This window comes from Delphinus delphis, chromosome 1 (assembly GCF_949987515.2).
Source record: "Delphinus delphis chromosome 1, mDelDel1.2, whole genome shotgun sequence".
Lineage (NCBI taxonomy): Eukaryota > Metazoa > Chordata > Mammalia > Artiodactyla > Delphinidae > Delphinus > Delphinus delphis.
Window position 1 is genome coordinate 17692808 of NC_082683.1, and position 16786 is coordinate 17709593.

Below are 16786 nucleotides of genomic sequence, written 5' to 3' on the forward strand. Positions count from 1 at the left end.
TACATATAGGAGGAAAGTAAAGAATGAGGGTAGAAGGATAATGGCTGTGTAAGGCAGCTGAAAAGTTGGAGAAAGTGCACAGAAAGCCAAACGCGAAGAACCAAACCTTTCAGTGATAACTCTGATTCAGAATTTAGAGATAGAATGATTCAGAAATTATTCCGGCTAAATTATGCCATTTACTTCATGGTTAGATACTTTCAGGTGAAACCTTCGTGGTGTGGATCAGTTTTGAAAAGGGTCTTTTCCTGGTGAACAAAGATAAAAATACATTCTGAAGTCAAAAAGAAAAGACTTAAGTGCCTGTTATTGTTTAGTTATTGAGCCTCCAGTCAAAAGAATGGTATAAGAAAAGGCTGTGAAGAGATTCTAAGGTCACACAATCTTCCCTATGACATTGAAAGATTATTGGAGCCTGTAGTACTGTTTTCAGAGGTTCAAACATTTTAAAAGAATTCTCACTAACATCACCTCAGTGAGTCCTACTGAGGATACCCAGACCAATTAGGAATACCCTTTTGTTTTGGAGAGACCAAACAAAAGTAGAATCTTAATTAATATTTCATATCTTCTGCCTTTAATGGCTACTCTTTAACTCTTCTTGACTTCGAATTTTTACTAAGTTCTTCTCATTAAAATACTTTCTGTATTTCCAGTAGCTCCAGGCCCATTCACCTCACCAATTCTTTAGAGAGCATTACAAATCAGGTGTTAATTTAAACTTAGATTTAGAACTTATCAAACAGATTCTAGCTAAAACTCAAAAATAAAAATTTATAATTTACAGTAATTGTAATAAAATGTGATAAAAGAATACAGTTTGAGAGCATTTAGAAAAAGATAGATTCTGGGTTTAAATCTTCTCAGGACTCAGATTTCCTAAGAATGGTTTTCCTAAAACTTTCTTAAAATAACTTATCGGAGAGTTACTTACTGGGAGTGGTATATTACCTTTGGGAGTAATGTCCCTGAGGCAAAGGTACCTCAACAACACCTCCTCTCTTTTTGTTGATTTTTTTTCCTCCTTTTCCTAGTCTTTTACATTTAGCACTCTCCCCTTCTTTCTGTCCTTACTCCCAACTCTTCCCTTGACTCTCTACTCCTTTCTTCTATATTCTTCTTTGATTCTTGCCTTTCTTTTTTTCTACCTTTGCTGTAGATTTGCCAATGAGATACATGGGGATAATCCTTTTGATAGCTGTTATATAGCTCCAGAGGCTGCTGATCTCTTAGTTTAAGGACTCTATTATTCAGTAGATGATCTGATATCTCAGATACTGCCTCACCCTCTTTTTTGTGTAGTTGTCAGTGTCTCCAGTAAGAAACTGATTTACCATAAAGTATCAAGTTGATATACACTTTGTCCTCTGAGAATTTTAAACCAAGTCTTGGTGTTTTCTTTTTTGTGAAAGAGGTTTTTTATTTTGTTTTCCTTCTTCCATAAATGTCAGATATTGTTCCTACAAAGAGTAAATATCTTTTTAAAAATTATTTATTTGGTTGCGCTGGGTCTTAGTTGCGGCAGGCGGGCTCCTTAGTTGCAGCTCGCGGGCTCCTTAGTTGTTGCATGCATGTGGGATCTAGTTCCCTGACCAGGGATCAAACCCGGGCCTCCTGCATTGGGAGCATGGAGTCTTATCGACTGCGCCACCAGGGAAGTCCCCAAAAGTAAATATCTTAGCAAAGGGATTTAGGATCTGGGGAACTGTCTTTATGCCATTATGTTCTAGTTAATGTTAATCCAGTGGTTTAGTTTAAGTTTTAAACTATTTAATATTTTGGAGAAAGTTAAAGTTTTGTTTCTTAAGTTTAGGATATCTTCAGTGCTCAGAGGTGTGCTGATAACAGCCAAAACGTACAATTAATTTGTGGTTATGAAAATAAAGTTATTTTTCCTCTAAAACAACTCAAAAAAATTTTTTTAAACATTTGTAGGGTGAATTAGGGAATACTTACCCTGGAAAAGTAGTGGTAACTTACTGGCCTGCAGAATTTAGAAATAGTTTGGGTCCTCATGGTGAATAAATATTATCAGGGAAGTTCAAGTATGTAGAAACTGTCCAGGGTTTCCAAAATCTCTTGTCTTATCCGAACTAGTTCTTTCACTTAAGTTTTCATTCAGAAATTGAATGGAAGCCTTGCCATATGCGTATTTAATATCTTGAGAGAAGATGTGGGTCTGGTTCTTTACCAAATCTTTTCAGTTATTTTAGGTGATAACTAGACATTAACTTACTCTCTTAAAATATATCAGGTTTGAATACATTTCATTCTTACCAGCTTTTAAACATGTTTAGAAAATTTTGCTTTGCTGTCCACAGTGTTAATCTTAAGAAGAATAAAATATTTTGTTAATTATGAAAGCACAAGGTATTCTGAAGTCAGTGGGTAAAATGATTTGACTGGAGAAGATTCCTCTAGGAGACTTCTAAGAGGAGGCCAAAAAGGAAGGTTGGAGCCTTGGTTACCAGGCTAAGGAATTTGAACTTGATGTGCTTTAAGCACTAGGAGGATCTGGCCACGGGTAACACTGAGGTTTTTTGAGTGAAGGTGCTATACCAAAATACGTGTTTTGGAAAAATCAATCTATGTGCTCTATAAGGGCAAAGTAAAGGAGTAAAGAGACTGGGATTGGAGAGGTGATTTAGGCTATTTTGGTAATTGAATTTACTAGATTTTGATCAATGGAAAAATGTTCTCAATATCAAAGTTGAATTTTTGGGGAAACGAGGTTTGAGTTTCAGGAATTCCCTGGTGGTCCAGTGGTTAGGACTCGACGCTTTCACTGCCTGGGCCCAGGTTCGATCCCTGGTCTGGGAACTAAGATCCTGCAAGCCTGCACGGTGTGGCCAAAAAAAAAAAGAGGTTTTTTAATTGAGAAAAAGTTCTCTGTTCTGGGTTAAACACTGTTTGTAGATTTGTCAGTTTTTAATTATAACAATGTGGCATTTAGTTCTGTGGTAGTCACATAGGTAAATGTATTTTTCATACTAAATATTACTGCTTATGTTTAAAATTCACCTGTTTTCTTAAACATTTCCATGTATTTTTATATTTACTATACACTTCTGAATATATTTGTTTTAACAAACGATGGTTTTATTTGGTTTTCCAGTACCTTTTCTATCAAGATAAAAGTGGCAACTGAGCCTGAACAGGTTGTTTTTCGAATTGAGTGTTTGGTTATTAGTGGTGTTACATAATAGTGAGCGTCTATAAAATAGAGTAAAATCTCGGTTGGAGTTTACATACTGGTTTAGAATAATTGCTGCTCTGTTAAAGTAACTTTCTATTGGAGAAAAGCTTTCTTCCCTTCTTGACTCAGTTGTTACCCTGTATACCTTAGATTATTCCTCAGTGAGGTTTTACTAAGTTAACTAATTTGCTAGCACTTAGCTTTTTTATTTTCATACAAAACATAGTTTTTTTCCCCTCACTGCCTTTCAGCAGTTGAAATTTTCCAGAAAAATCTCACTAAGTAGTTCCTGGATTTAAATTTTGTATTGGATTACTGTTTAGGAACTCTGGTTTGGGATTACTGTTTAGGAACTCTAACATTTGGGATTAGAAGTAGCTTAGTTGTGTATAGCTTAAGATTTGTATGGAAACTTACTCTAAAATAAATAAAATGAAATTTGAAATGGGTTTTTAAGATGCCTTTCTTAAGACTTCTTCACGTTAATGGATTTCTCAATAGAGACATCAGAAGTATGTTTAAAATATATGTATGTATGTGCACGTGTCTGTATGTGTACCATTTTTCCAGACTCAGTGCTGTGCTAATACTCTAATGAAACTCAAAGGCTTCCATTAACCATTGATTAACTCTTCAAATCAATTTTGTTAGATATTGTTAGCTGGTCGGTGACGACTTTATTATATTCCATTTTATTGAATGACTGTGGGAAGAATCACTTTATCTCCTTGTTTAAAATAAGGATTCTGGTGAGAATATAACAAAGGAAAGTGTTTGCTCTCTTCTCTGTTGTGCATGGTAATTTTGGATGTGTTTGGTGTATGTGTTTGAAAGATATGTAGGCTTTTAAACAAATTACAAAACAATGAGATATGAGAGATTGCTATGACAAAAAATTCTGTATGGTTTTAATAATTTGGAGGCCTTGTTCATGTAATAGTCATGCTGTAGATTGAAAGTATTTTTAAAAATCACACAAAAGGAGATGCAACCTGAATTAGTAAAAATACTAAATTTATATAAAATATACAAAATGTGCATGTATGGGTAGAAGAATTTAGCTTAAAATTCAGTGAAATTTGATCACAAATACTGTTGACAAGAGATTGACCGAAAACTTGATGAGTTGCTTTATTTGCTGTAGCAAAAATCTAAAAGGCAGAATCTTTTGGACTATCCTTTAGAACTCGATATAATAGAATTTGACCAGAGAAGAGCTGAAGATGGACCTTACTTTAAAAGAAAAAAATCAATGGTTGGTCCCAATATTTGTACAGTGGTCCTTATATTTTCATAATTCTTTGTTTATAAAGTACCCTGATCATCTCTCCTATGAGTCAGTCATACTGATTGCCGTCAGTAAAAGTGCTGGATTTGGCAGCATGGATAGTTATGGTCAGAGTTCAGGTGAATACTTTCGTTTATCAGGCTGTAAGTACTCTCAAGTGGCACATCCCAGCCTTTTCTCTCTCCATGTCTACAAGTGCACAGCCCCCATACCCAGCAGGAGACCCTTTTTTGTAGGTTTAGTAGAAGTTGCTAGGAAATTGATCCCTGAAGAGTTGTTTATGTTGCCATTTTGGCCTGCTAGTGTCAACTAAGTGCCTGAAATCATTTGATTTTCTCATCATATGAAGTATGGTGTATACATTTAGAAAACAGACCTAGGATTAATTTTCTTGCCTTTTTTTAAAAAATAAATTTATTTATTTATTTATTTTTGGCTGTGTTGGGTCTTCGTTGCGGGATTTCTCTAGTTGCGGCGAACAGGGGCTACTCTTCGTTGCAGTGCGCTTGCTTCTCATCGCAGTGGCTTCTCATTGTGGGGCACGAGCTCTAGGTGTGTGGGCTTCAGTAGTTGTGGCATGTGGGCTCAGTAGTTGTGGCTCGCAGGCTCTAGAGCACAGGTTCAGTAGTTGTGGCGCACGAGCCTAGTTGCTTCGCGGCATGTGGGATCTTCCCGGACCAGGGCTTGAACCTGTGTCTCCTTCATTGACAAGCGGATTCTTAACCACTGCACCACCTTTTTTTTTTTTTTTGTTATAGCATCATTTCAGTGTTCTGATTTGGAACTATGCTCCAGAATAACTTACTAGAGAGCTGGGGGAAAATGTCACAGGCCGAAAAGGTAACCTAGATCAATTCAACAAAATTTTTGTATTTTGAGAGATTACTAAAAATGGACCAAGATGTATATTACTCTCCAACACATGGTCCCCACTCTCAGATAATTTATAGCCTAGTGTGAGATACAGATGTATACATAAATGTATAATAGAAGGCAAAATACTCTTAGATGTTACATTTCAGGGTAAAAATTTAGAGAGACTTACAGGCAGAAAGGGTGGAAAGGAAGGAAGTCTTCAGATCCTTCTTTACTTACAGGAAGAGTTAAAAAAACAAAAAAGAAACCCAACAAGGTAGGGGATTGGTGGTGTGGAGGGGAAAATTTTTATAGAGACATTTTCCACACAAAATAAGATTTTCACAAATGTGCAGCTCCTCATTCACTTTATTCTACATACATTAATTGTAAAACTATAGTGCTTTGTTCCAGGCATGGTGCTGGATTCTGAGGGTTCAAGGCTGAAGACTAGGTCCTCCTGCAAAGAATTCACAGTCCAGTTTAGGGTTACAGATATTAATTGACAACAATGAAGAAACAGTACGATAAAAGTATATACAAAGTATGGTGAGACTGCAGAAATTGTTTTCAGATGTTTTTCCCAAAATTGGATTTTGGACGTTTTACTTTAAACATGAAGGAATGAAGTTAGGCTTTTATGAAGCAGTTTGAGAGCCCTGATTTTTAACTGTTTACTGCTTTTGGCTGATAAGAACCATTGAATCAGATGCTACCAAGTTATGTTTGGTCTTTAGAGATTGACCTGCTTTTCTTAATGAATGATTTTATTTTATTGATAATTTTGCTTTATTTTTTATTAAGGCAAAATAGTAATTTGTTTAGCTGAGCAACTTTATTTTTGTAATCTCGTATTCTTTTGCTACCATCCTTTATTTGGTGTGATCATGGATAATAGAAGAACAGGATACTTTGAGGATTTTCTCATCTGAAAAATGGGGCTTGATATGAGGATCACATGAGAAGATATGGGCTCCACTTTTGTGTACAGATGTTTTGTATTTATTAAACACAGTTGAACCAGGAATACGGTGGGTTGTTGGTGGTGGTGTTTTTGTTTTTTTTTTTGTGGTACGCGGGCCTCTCACTGTTGTGGCCTCTCTCGTTGTGGAGCACAGGCTCCAGACGCACAGGCTCAGCAGCCATGGCTCACAGGCCTAGCCGCTCCGCGGCATGTGGGATCTTCCTGGACCGGGGCACGAACCCGTGTTCCCTGCATCGGCAGGCGGACTCTCAACCACTGCGCCACCAGGGAAGCCCGGTGTTGTTTTTTTTTAATTTATTTATTTTATTGAAGTGTAGGTGATTTACAGTGTTGTGTTAATCACTGCTGCACAGCAAAGTGATTCAGTTATACATATATATATATACACACACACACACACACACACATTCTTTTTTAAAATATTCTTTTCCATTATGGTTTATCATAGGATTTTGAATATAGTTCTCTGTGCTGTACAGTAGGACCTTGTTTATCCATTCTGTATATAAAAGCTTACATCTGCTAACCCCAACTTACCACTCCATCCTTCCCCCAACCCCGTTTCCCTTGGCAACCACCAGTCTGTTCTCTATGTCCATGATCCTGTTTCTTAGATAGGTTCATTTGTGTCATATTTTAGATTCCACATATAAGTGATATCATATGGTATTTGTCTTTCTCTTTCTGACTTCACTTAGTATGGTAATCTCTAGTTGCATCAGATCAGTGTTCTCCTCAGGAAAAAATCAGGTTAGGTAATGGACTAGGTTGACATACATACTCTGTCACTTTTGGAAACTGGAAAGTGTATGTGGTAGCCCATTTTCAATAATGTGAATAGATCATTTTTTACAAGATAGATAATTCTTTAAGCTTTTATATGATAAATCATAGGAGGAGTGGCAAATCTTGATACTTTCTAATAAAGACTTTCTCTCCTCAGAGAATAACAATGTAAATCCATGTATCAACTATCGAGATATAACATTAAATTTTGCCATATTTGCTGATCACAGAGGTTTTCAACATTTGAAAATAGGATTATTTTTGATTTTGCTATTTTTTAGCATCTTCTGATATTTGAAGATAGACAAATACATATGATTAATTAAAGCCTAAGAAGTTGTATGTTTTTCATAGCATTGTAGACTCAAATCATGTTTAAGATGGAAGGAGCCTCTAATCATAGCCTGGGAAGATATAGATAGCCAGAGTTCTGAAAAACTGTTACATGAGCAGGAAAGGGGAACTCTCTTGTTGGGAAATACATTCATGGTTATCAGTTGTGAAAAGTTATAATGGTTCTTTTAATAGCAGCTCCAGAATAAAGTTCCATATTGGCCTTTTTAAAAACAGGTAAATAACTAGAAAAATAAGCTTTGTTTTTAAAAAACTACCGGTACTCAAACACAGCTTAAGCTTGGTAGTTGAGCAACATAACATAGCATCTGAATTGTGGGCTTTCTTTGCAACATTTTGAAAAGTGAACTACAAACCAAGATTTTGCAACAAAATAAGTAAGGAAAATCTATGGAATGTGGAGGGAAATAGCATGTGAGAAAGTCAGTTCTTTCAATTGGCTTACAAAACCTTTGCTTTCTTCCCTAGCTTGTAGGGCTTTTACATTCTTTTATATAGGATCCCTACTACTGAGCTTCTCAGTTCTGCCCCAGTGTTAAGTTCAGGAGCAAAGCAGTGCTACAGCTCCTCCAGTGGTACAGTGAGAAAATTCCAGGCAGGCTCCTACCTCAGGAAGCATGGTTTTCCTGCTTTCTAGACTTAGTTCTTTATTTTATTTTACTTGCTGTGTTAGGTCTTTGTTGCTGCGCGTGGGCTTCTCATTGTGGTGGCTTCTTCTGTTGCGAAGCACGGGCTCTAGGCATGCGGGCTTCAGTAGTTGTGGCACGTGGGCTCAGTAGTTGTGGCTCGCGGGCTCTAGAACGCAGGCTCAGTGGTTATGGCGCACGGGCTTAGTTGCTCTGCGGCATGTAGGGTCTTCCCGGACCAGGACTCGAACCCATGTCCCCTGCATTGGCAGGCGGATTCTTAAACACTGTGCCACCAGGGAAGTCCCAGTTCATTATTTTAAACAACAGTGTAACCCTAGAATTGCTGCTCTAATTGGAGATTTCATTTTGGTTAATTTTGTTGGGGAGTATTGATCAGTGTTAGGTGTTTTAAAATGCCTCTGATGTGCTTCAGAGGAACCCCCGAGGCTCTTCCTTCAGGATAGTTTAGTCTACCTCTCTGAGCCCAGTTTACTTTGCTTTGCGTTTCTTTGAGCTGCTGTAGATGATTTATTCTTCTGCCAAAAATCATAGTCAGAAAGTTAGCAGGAAAGAGATGTATCAAGCAAGAGTGGTATACTTGAAGGTGTTTTTAAGCCACCTCTCACTACAGCAGGGACAGGAAGGCAGCACAACTTGGTGATGGTCACCAATAATTCATTTTTCTCAATTTTTTCTTTTTTACTTTTTTTATCATTTATGTTGACCAATTCCTCTTTGAAACTGTGACTTTCCTTAATGAGATTAATCATACAGCTGCTTCAAAATTTTTTACCTCTATGTTGATTTAAAATTTCTTATACCCATTCTCACTTGTGAGTTCTAGTCTTTAATTTCCAACCATCTTTAGAGTATTTCCATTTAATTTTACTAACCTGTCTCCCAGATTTCCCATTTTTTCCATTGTATTACTATTCTCCTGAACTTTGGAAGCTTGGAGTCTTGAAAGCCCCTTATCTCTTTCATCAAGTCTCTTGTAAAGTCATGTGTCTTCCTGTGCACAGCCTCTTCACCTTGTCCATTTTTACTGCCACCTTTTAAACTTTTTTTTTTTTTTTTGCGGTACGCAGGCCTCTACTGCTGTGGCCTCTCCTGTTGCGGAGCACAGGCTCCGGACGCGCAGGCTCAGCGGCCATGGCTCACGGGCCCAGCCGCTCTGCGGCATGTGGGATCTTCCCGGACGGGGGCACGAACCTGTGTCCCCTGCATCGGCAGGCGGACTCTCAACCACTGCGCCACCAGGGAAGCCCTACTGTCACCTTTTTATTCTGCTGGATTTCACTTCACATCTAAATTATTTCAGTAGTCTTTCGACTGGATCTCCTTTATCTAGATCACCTTTCTCCTCTAATCCATCTAGTACAAACTGATTAAAGTATCACTTGTTTTGTTGCTTTCCTGGTAAAAATACTATTCTCCTGCATTACTATTAAGATCAAGTTTAAGTTTTGGCCCTGAAAGTGGCCCACTTTTGCTTATCCTTTGTGTCTCCCACTGCTCTTTGAGATCATCTCCTTCATTAAGCAGGGTGCTGTGTGCGATTCTTCGTACATACCATGTCTGTGGTTTTCTCCTTGCTTTTGTAAATGTTCTGGACCATGCTGTGGTATCACCGTACCCCGCACCCCCCACCCCAGTCTATGCAAATTTCTGGATTTGTTCGGAAAAGCTTCCCTGATTCCCCCAAGTGTGTGTTTCTTGTTTCCTTTAAAAAAAAAAAAAAAAAAGTTTCTTTCTGGATATTTTTCATCTTTCCCCAATTAGATTATGAGCCCTTTGAAAATAGGGACTCAGCCTTTTCTACTTTTGATTTTGTGCTTGGCAGTTTGGATGGGTATTCAGTAAACATTAAATTTGTGAGCTTATTTTAAGTAAGAAACTCAACTAGTGTGTTAATATAGTGCAAACTTGTGTGTTCAAAGATGGTTTTAACTTTTGAGATGTTTTTTTCCTTTGCTAGTTTCTTAGGTTCAATTGAAGTCAATCCTTGGCAGTTATTTTTATTCTGTAAATTTGGTAAATTTTTGATTAAATAAATTTTGATGAATTGATTTTCTGTTTAAAGATCATTGCTTCCTAGAAGATTTAGTAATTCCTCAAAATGTTTACAAAGTTATCAGTTAATGTGATTCCAAGAAACTAAATAGTCAAAATGTGATGAATATGTTGTTCAGTATATTCCTGGGAACAACACACCAATGATTCTCGCCTCCATGCCTGCCAGATAAAAGTATTTGAATGTAATAGACTTCCTCTTAAGATGTTGAAAGATTGGTCTCTTGAGAGTTTGAATCAAGATGAAAAAACAATTCAGTAGTGTGACTATAACTAAAATACTTAACTGTTCTTCAAGAATAACTTAACAGATCTGTAGATTTATTAGAGGACAACTGAAAGGCTGCTATGGAAGATAAACTGAAAAGATTTTATTTTGAACTTGGAGAAGATATGCACAAATAAACTGTATTAGGGTCTCTACTTCAAACTTGAGGATTTGTGTGTGTGTTGTCGGCGGGGGTGTGTGAAAACAAAAGGAAGTCTGCTCATTCAGTAGTGCCAAAATCAAGGTGATATTAAAAAATTGCTTGTGTATATTTTCATCTTCTGTTTTGAATTTGAGCTCATGGAAGATAACAACCACATTTGCCTGCTGTTCCATGTCTTTGTGCCACTGTCAGAAGCAGAGTTCTAGGCCTGAAAGACCCGAAGAGCAAATGAATATGGCATTTTATATGTTCTAATCAGAGACACTACCTGGATGGAAAGTTAGCTGCAAACATTTGTATGTGTGCTGTTCTTAATAAAATGAATATTCTCTTAAAGAATAAAGGAAATTAATACGTAATTATAAGACTGTTTCTTATGCCAATTGCATTGCATGATTCTGTGCTTTGAACATTATAGCATGCTGGCAAAACAAAGGATCTGAGAGCTGGTAAAGCAAAAAAAAAAAAAAAGAGGAAGAATTGGTCTAGAATACCACTAATAAAAATGGTGCTGTTTTCTGCTGTCTTTGGAGAAGTAGGCACCCTCAAAATACTCATGAGTATATTGTGATTAGAGAGAAAATAGCAACTTTACTTTCAAGCAGGTTATAAATATTCATCAATTCAAGAGACAAATATATTGTTCATTTACTTAATTTTAAGCACTTTTTGTTTTCCATCATTTCTTTCATGTTTATATCATCTTCTGCTTGGTTTTCTCCTGTTTCTCTGCTTAAGTAGTATTTTAGAGTTTCATTTCTTTTTTGACTTTCTGTTGCTATGAGAGATACCTTTTAAAAATCTTCCAGAGTATTGAATATTTTCCATGTTTCTCCTACGTATTTTTATCGAAGGACAGTGTCTTTATAAGAATTTTGTTAGTACCTCTTTTCAAAAGCAGACAGCAAAAAAGACTGCCTTACCTTGTTGTAAAAGAGCAGCCTTGTTGACCTTCTGAGCACATAAGTCAGGGGTAAGAAATCCATATTTCTATTAAGAAAAAACATTGACAGGAAAAAAAAATCAGTACAGTAAATAGCATATTGTATGACATGTAGTGGGAGGAGAAGGAAAATGATAGAAATAGAAAGGGTAAAATAATTCAGTCTCAATGGCAAGCTTGGAAGTGTTTTTTGGTTTTGTTTTTACTTATTAAGAAGTGGTGAGATGCCATCATTAGAAGAGACTGTTGTTTTCATTCTTTCTTAAAGAAGCCAGAAACATAATTTGAGAAAGAAGAGCTATATTATTCCTAATGCCTAAATGTTCTTCTTGGAAACTCTTTCATTGTTTTCAGCCCCTTTCCCCCCTTCTAAAATAATAGCTTAATCTTCTGGTGTAGTTTGGTGCTATTTGGAACCAAAGAAAATAATGACAACAATTTTAACTCTGAAACTTTTTAACTCTGAAAGACTTTTAAATGAATAAATCCATAAGTTCATTAAGAATGAACATTTTTTAATTTAAACTTTAAAAGTAAAATTTTAAATGTACAGCCTGCATTTTTAAGATAAGTTTACAGATTGGATTTCATAATTGGAGTTATCTCTTCATAATTATATGCCCTTTCCAAAGGCTGTAAACAGCAAATCATATACCTTGTACCTTGTCTGAGAAGCATAACCTTCTAGAACCTAAAGTACCGTTTATACAAGAGCAATGTGAAATAATTTTAGGATGGGATTCTATTCTACTTTCAAAGCAGACCATATACCATCTAGCAACATATTATAATATTGTCAGAAATCATTTATATATGAATACCTTCATATACTTAAAGATGAAAATGTCATTTTAAGTCTCACAGACCTGGGATCATTCTTATAGTAAGGGGGCTATGTTAGTTTTACTTTCCTGCTGCCTTTTAACTCAAATGGTAGAATAATCAATCTGCTTTCTAGTTGAGATTCTTTTAGAATAAACTGTTTAATGAAGAGTGTCCAGTTTTAGATCTTTGTGGGATGGTGTTTCATATCTTCCAAAGATCACACTGGTAGTAGTTTTCCCTAGTATATCAGGTGGCGAGAGGCTTAAGAGGATCATTGCATCTGTCTTGGTGATTGATTTTTGGAAGAGTCTGGAAGATGATCTATCCGAACTTTCTCAAGTTTAACTTTCAAGCTGTGATACTTTTCTTAAAGTTATTTCTGTACATTAATCAATGAGGAAAATTTCTTAGAGGGCTTATTGTGAAGCTTGAGGTAGAAGCTCCCCCATCATCTTGCCTGCTCCAGCCTTCCCCCTTGTGTTATGTCTATCTACAGTACTTGGCATATGACTGTGAGGTGTTTTATGGTGTTTTAATTAAAGTGTTACTGAGGAAGCACTGGCATGTTCGGATCTGGCACTGTCTAGTATGTATAGTGAATGAAACTTCTTTTGGAACTGAATCTTAGTTATCATCCCTTCTTTGAAGTCAAGGGGAGAATATTTCATTAAAATTATGTCTTGCTTGTTGTCTTATATATATTCTTTTTAGATAGAAAGGTAAAGTTTAAGAGACATTGAGCAGATGCTGAATTGTTGCAACTCCAGATCCTAGAGCCCATGTCACACCCACTCTCAGTCTAGCAACAAGTAGTAAAAGACATTTGGAATCCCTTTTCCCCCATCCAACCTTGACTATTAAGACTGACAGCAAGAATTTAGCGATTAGAAATACTGCGTACTTTGTTCTCCTACCTTTCAACAAGAATCAGCATGTAAAGTTGAAGTTTCCTGACCAGAATTTGGAAGACTATAATGTGACTCCCTGGGCCTTGATTCCAGAAGAAGGAGCTCTCTGAATATGCGTTTACTAGTTGGTGGTGAATTTGTGAGTCGCCAACTATTAGGCCTTTATGTCCAGATATTATCTCAATTTATGGAGTAAGGTCCCTGAGTTCTCCTCTTTCCTTCCACAGGGCAAGCAGGAGGACTTCAAGACGACAGTTCTGGAGGGTATGGAGACGGCCAAGCATCAGGTGAGGGTGGCATTAGATGCTTGCCACTTAGCAAGAGCCGCCAAGTCAGGGTTTGATGCTTGCAAGTGTTTTTGGCTGTAGTACCCACATTTTAGCCAGAAGCGCAGGGGAACTTTAACCCACAGGACAGAGTAGTATAATAGGAGAAAGTGTAGACAGAACAAAGGCAAGCAAAACCTTTTGAAGTCCTCAGGCCGATCTCAGCCCTCCACTCTTCTTCATGTTTTTGAGGAGATGGCGGATACTTTTCTCCCCAGCAGCCTTTATAGTAAAAGTAAACATGATATAAAACATAGACTTAGAAATCATGGGACCTTTACAAAGAAAAATAACTTTATACACAGAGGGGAAGCCATAGGCTGAAAAACAGGATGGAAAGGCCTTCTAGGATTAGTCAGAGGAACTATGTGGGCAAGAGAAATGGTTGTTAAGTGGTATTGGATACAGTTTTTTCAGTTAACATTACATAGTTAATCATTTTGCAGTTTAAACATTTTGTTTCTCACATGAAAATTAATCTTTGTTAAAAACTCTGCTTGAAGTGCTGTTTCTTTTCAGACCAAACTATGAGATTTTAACTTTTGGAAAAAGTAAAGGGTTAAATGATTTATAGGGGCCTATCTGGAACAGTTAAAGTTTGTTCCAAGAATCCAAAGTAGAATATCTGGATTTCATCCTTTACCTCTTAAAGGATGCAATTGTGTGTGCCAGTGCTCAAAACTAGTTTATATATACATTTTGATAGACTTGGAATAGGTATCACTTATGGAGTTTGTCACTTTTGAACTCTTAAGTCTACTTTAAAATTATTTGTTTATTATAGTTTGTGTACAGCAGGTCCAGGGAATATTTTGTATTTTACTCTCTTAGATCAAAAATAGTTCAATGTTAATACAGAAATTAGTACTTAGGGGATCCAGAATGTTAGAAGTAGACTTCTTTAAATGCTATTTGAAGGATTGGAGGTTGATAATCAGTACATGGTTGTCTTAGAGGAGTTAAAATTCTCTTTCAGAGTCTGTATCTGATAGATAAATCTTCAAGAATGCTTTTCATCAAATGATGCACAATTGGATCTTCCAAGGAACTGTTGAGGGTCAGGGATAGCCTTTAGAGCTTTAATCTTGAAGAAATAAATTGAGTTTTCTTGTTTCTTTTTGTTTTGTTTTTACATGAGTAATAAATAAGTTTACTCTTTTGCTTAAGTAAACAACATGTTGTATTGCTGAAAGTAAAAGCAGACTTTCTTATAGAACTGTGGTGCTACTGACTTAATATTAGTAGAACATGAGTTTTAAGTGTTTCCAGGAATGGTGGTGACTATTCTGAACCCTTCAAGGTCTCTTCTTTAGATTTTCACCTTGTTCAGAAGCATGTATTTGTGAGATGATCAGTCAGAGTTAGAAACGTATGCTTATAAGTGATCAATGTTATTCTCTTAACAAAACCAAATGACCGTCATGAGTATCTTGGGACCAGGATCACATCTTGACTTTTAAAAAATCATAGCAAGTTGGTGTTTACATCCTAAATCTTGAAAGTTAGAAGGGAACTTGAGGTCATCTTGCCTAGCTTTCTGCCTTCAAATAGGTGGTATTTGTATCACCCCTGTTTTATCAGGTCCTGAAACACAAAGTTAAATGACTCGACCAGGAATATACCCAACTGTGGAGGAGTGAAAACCCAGAGGTCTCGTTTCTTATGCGTATACTATTCCTTACACCTTCCCTTATAGAATCATTTAAAGTGTGCGTTTACGCTGAAAAAAAAAAATCTAAAGCATAAGAAATCATAGGATTTTCCTCTTTTTCCTTTTTCTCTCTTCTCCCCCTATTCTTTATTCTTTTATTTTTAAACTATTATAAGACTGGATATGGTGCATCTAAACTTACTAATTTTAGGAAGTTTATATGTGCATCCTATCAGGCTCTTGTTTTCCCTCTTTAGCTAGAAATCTAATTGTAGTTCATTTTCTCTACGTTAATAAAGGGGGAAAAAAGGCAAGAAACTCATGGAGGCCTTCTTTTCTGTTGTTATATCTCTCTTACTTCATTCAAGATGCTACCTGTATCATATCAGAATCGGGGGGAAATGATTTCATGGAATAGCAGTCCTATATACTCACTTCCCTCCCCTCCTTTTTTCTGCCTAATTGATATATCCGGAAAGATCTAAATTAGTCCCTTAAATATTTAACTACTTTTACTGTGTTTTGAGGGAAAGCATTAGCCAATCAGACCATTAGAAAAGGCAATTATGCTTTAGCATGACTGCATTTTGAAAGGTGATGCTGGAAATTTCCTGTGTTAAGTGGTGAGAAAGAGGAATTGAACAGAGGGCAAGATTGGTATGTAGGCAGCCTTGGGGCTTTTAAAAAATTAAGGTAGCATCTTTGAAATATTCTAAATTTCCAGAATACCAGACTCTGTTAAGTACACACAAACACCAAAGTATAAAACTGTATTCCAGAGCCAAGTGTAAATACTTCTGAATTATATGTACTACTGCTACTTTTAATCAGGATGTTATACTGAAGACAATTGTATTCTGTAAGATTCTTCCCTCTAAAGGAGATACTTGAGTTAGATTATCCAGAATGGTTTGTTAGTTCATTTTGAAATATTTTATAGAAAGAATGTTTTGATTTACCTTCTGAGCAGTTTAGTTTCCAAATTAACATTTTTTGTTTCCTTGGAAAAAAGTTAGATTTTTTCATCTTGCACACTTTTCACCTTGATTTTGATAATGGTTTCCTTTTTTGGAATAGTAATTTTCATCCCTAAAAACCAGAAGGAAGGCAATAATTACTGAGTTTTTAGGGACCATTTTTCATTTTTTAAAAATTTATTTTTAAGAATAATTGGGGTTGTTTTTAGATGTTATATAGAAGATAGAGATGGAGAACAGTGTTATTCCACATACACATTAATGTTACGACTTTTGGCTTCTTTAATTCCTTTTGTTAAACTTTTGATGTTTGATTCAAAGATAATTTAAAACTGTCATGACTCATATAAAATTTCTTAATTGTTACATATTTCCCAAATTAGCCAACTATATTGGAGTGATTTCTGTTGATAAGAACACTTGGAATGAGGAACCAAATATAATGTAAAATTTAGTGCTTTTTCCCCACATGGTTTTTCTGGCTGTCATTGACAATAGTATTTTGCAGTAGGATTGATGTTCATTGACCACTTATTAAACATATATATAGAAGATAATA

The 16786-nt window shown here is 36.1% G+C and overlaps 1 protein-coding gene across 2 annotated transcripts in view; it reads left to right on the forward strand.

Annotated features, from left to right (window-relative positions):
- The window catches only part of KDM1A (lysine demethylase 1A), a 64213-nt gene that overhangs the window by 8748 nt on the left and 38679 nt on the right, over positions 1-16786 (forward strand). The window contains exon 3 of one of the 2 annotated variants that reach the window (XM_060015794.1): positions 13501-13560. The exons of the other annotated variant lie outside the window; for it this stretch is intronic. Coding sequence (XP_059871777.1) covers positions 13501-13560 — 60 coding nt within the window. The remainder of the gene's footprint in view (positions 1-13500; positions 13561-16786) is intronic. 2 annotated transcript variants of the gene reach the window in all.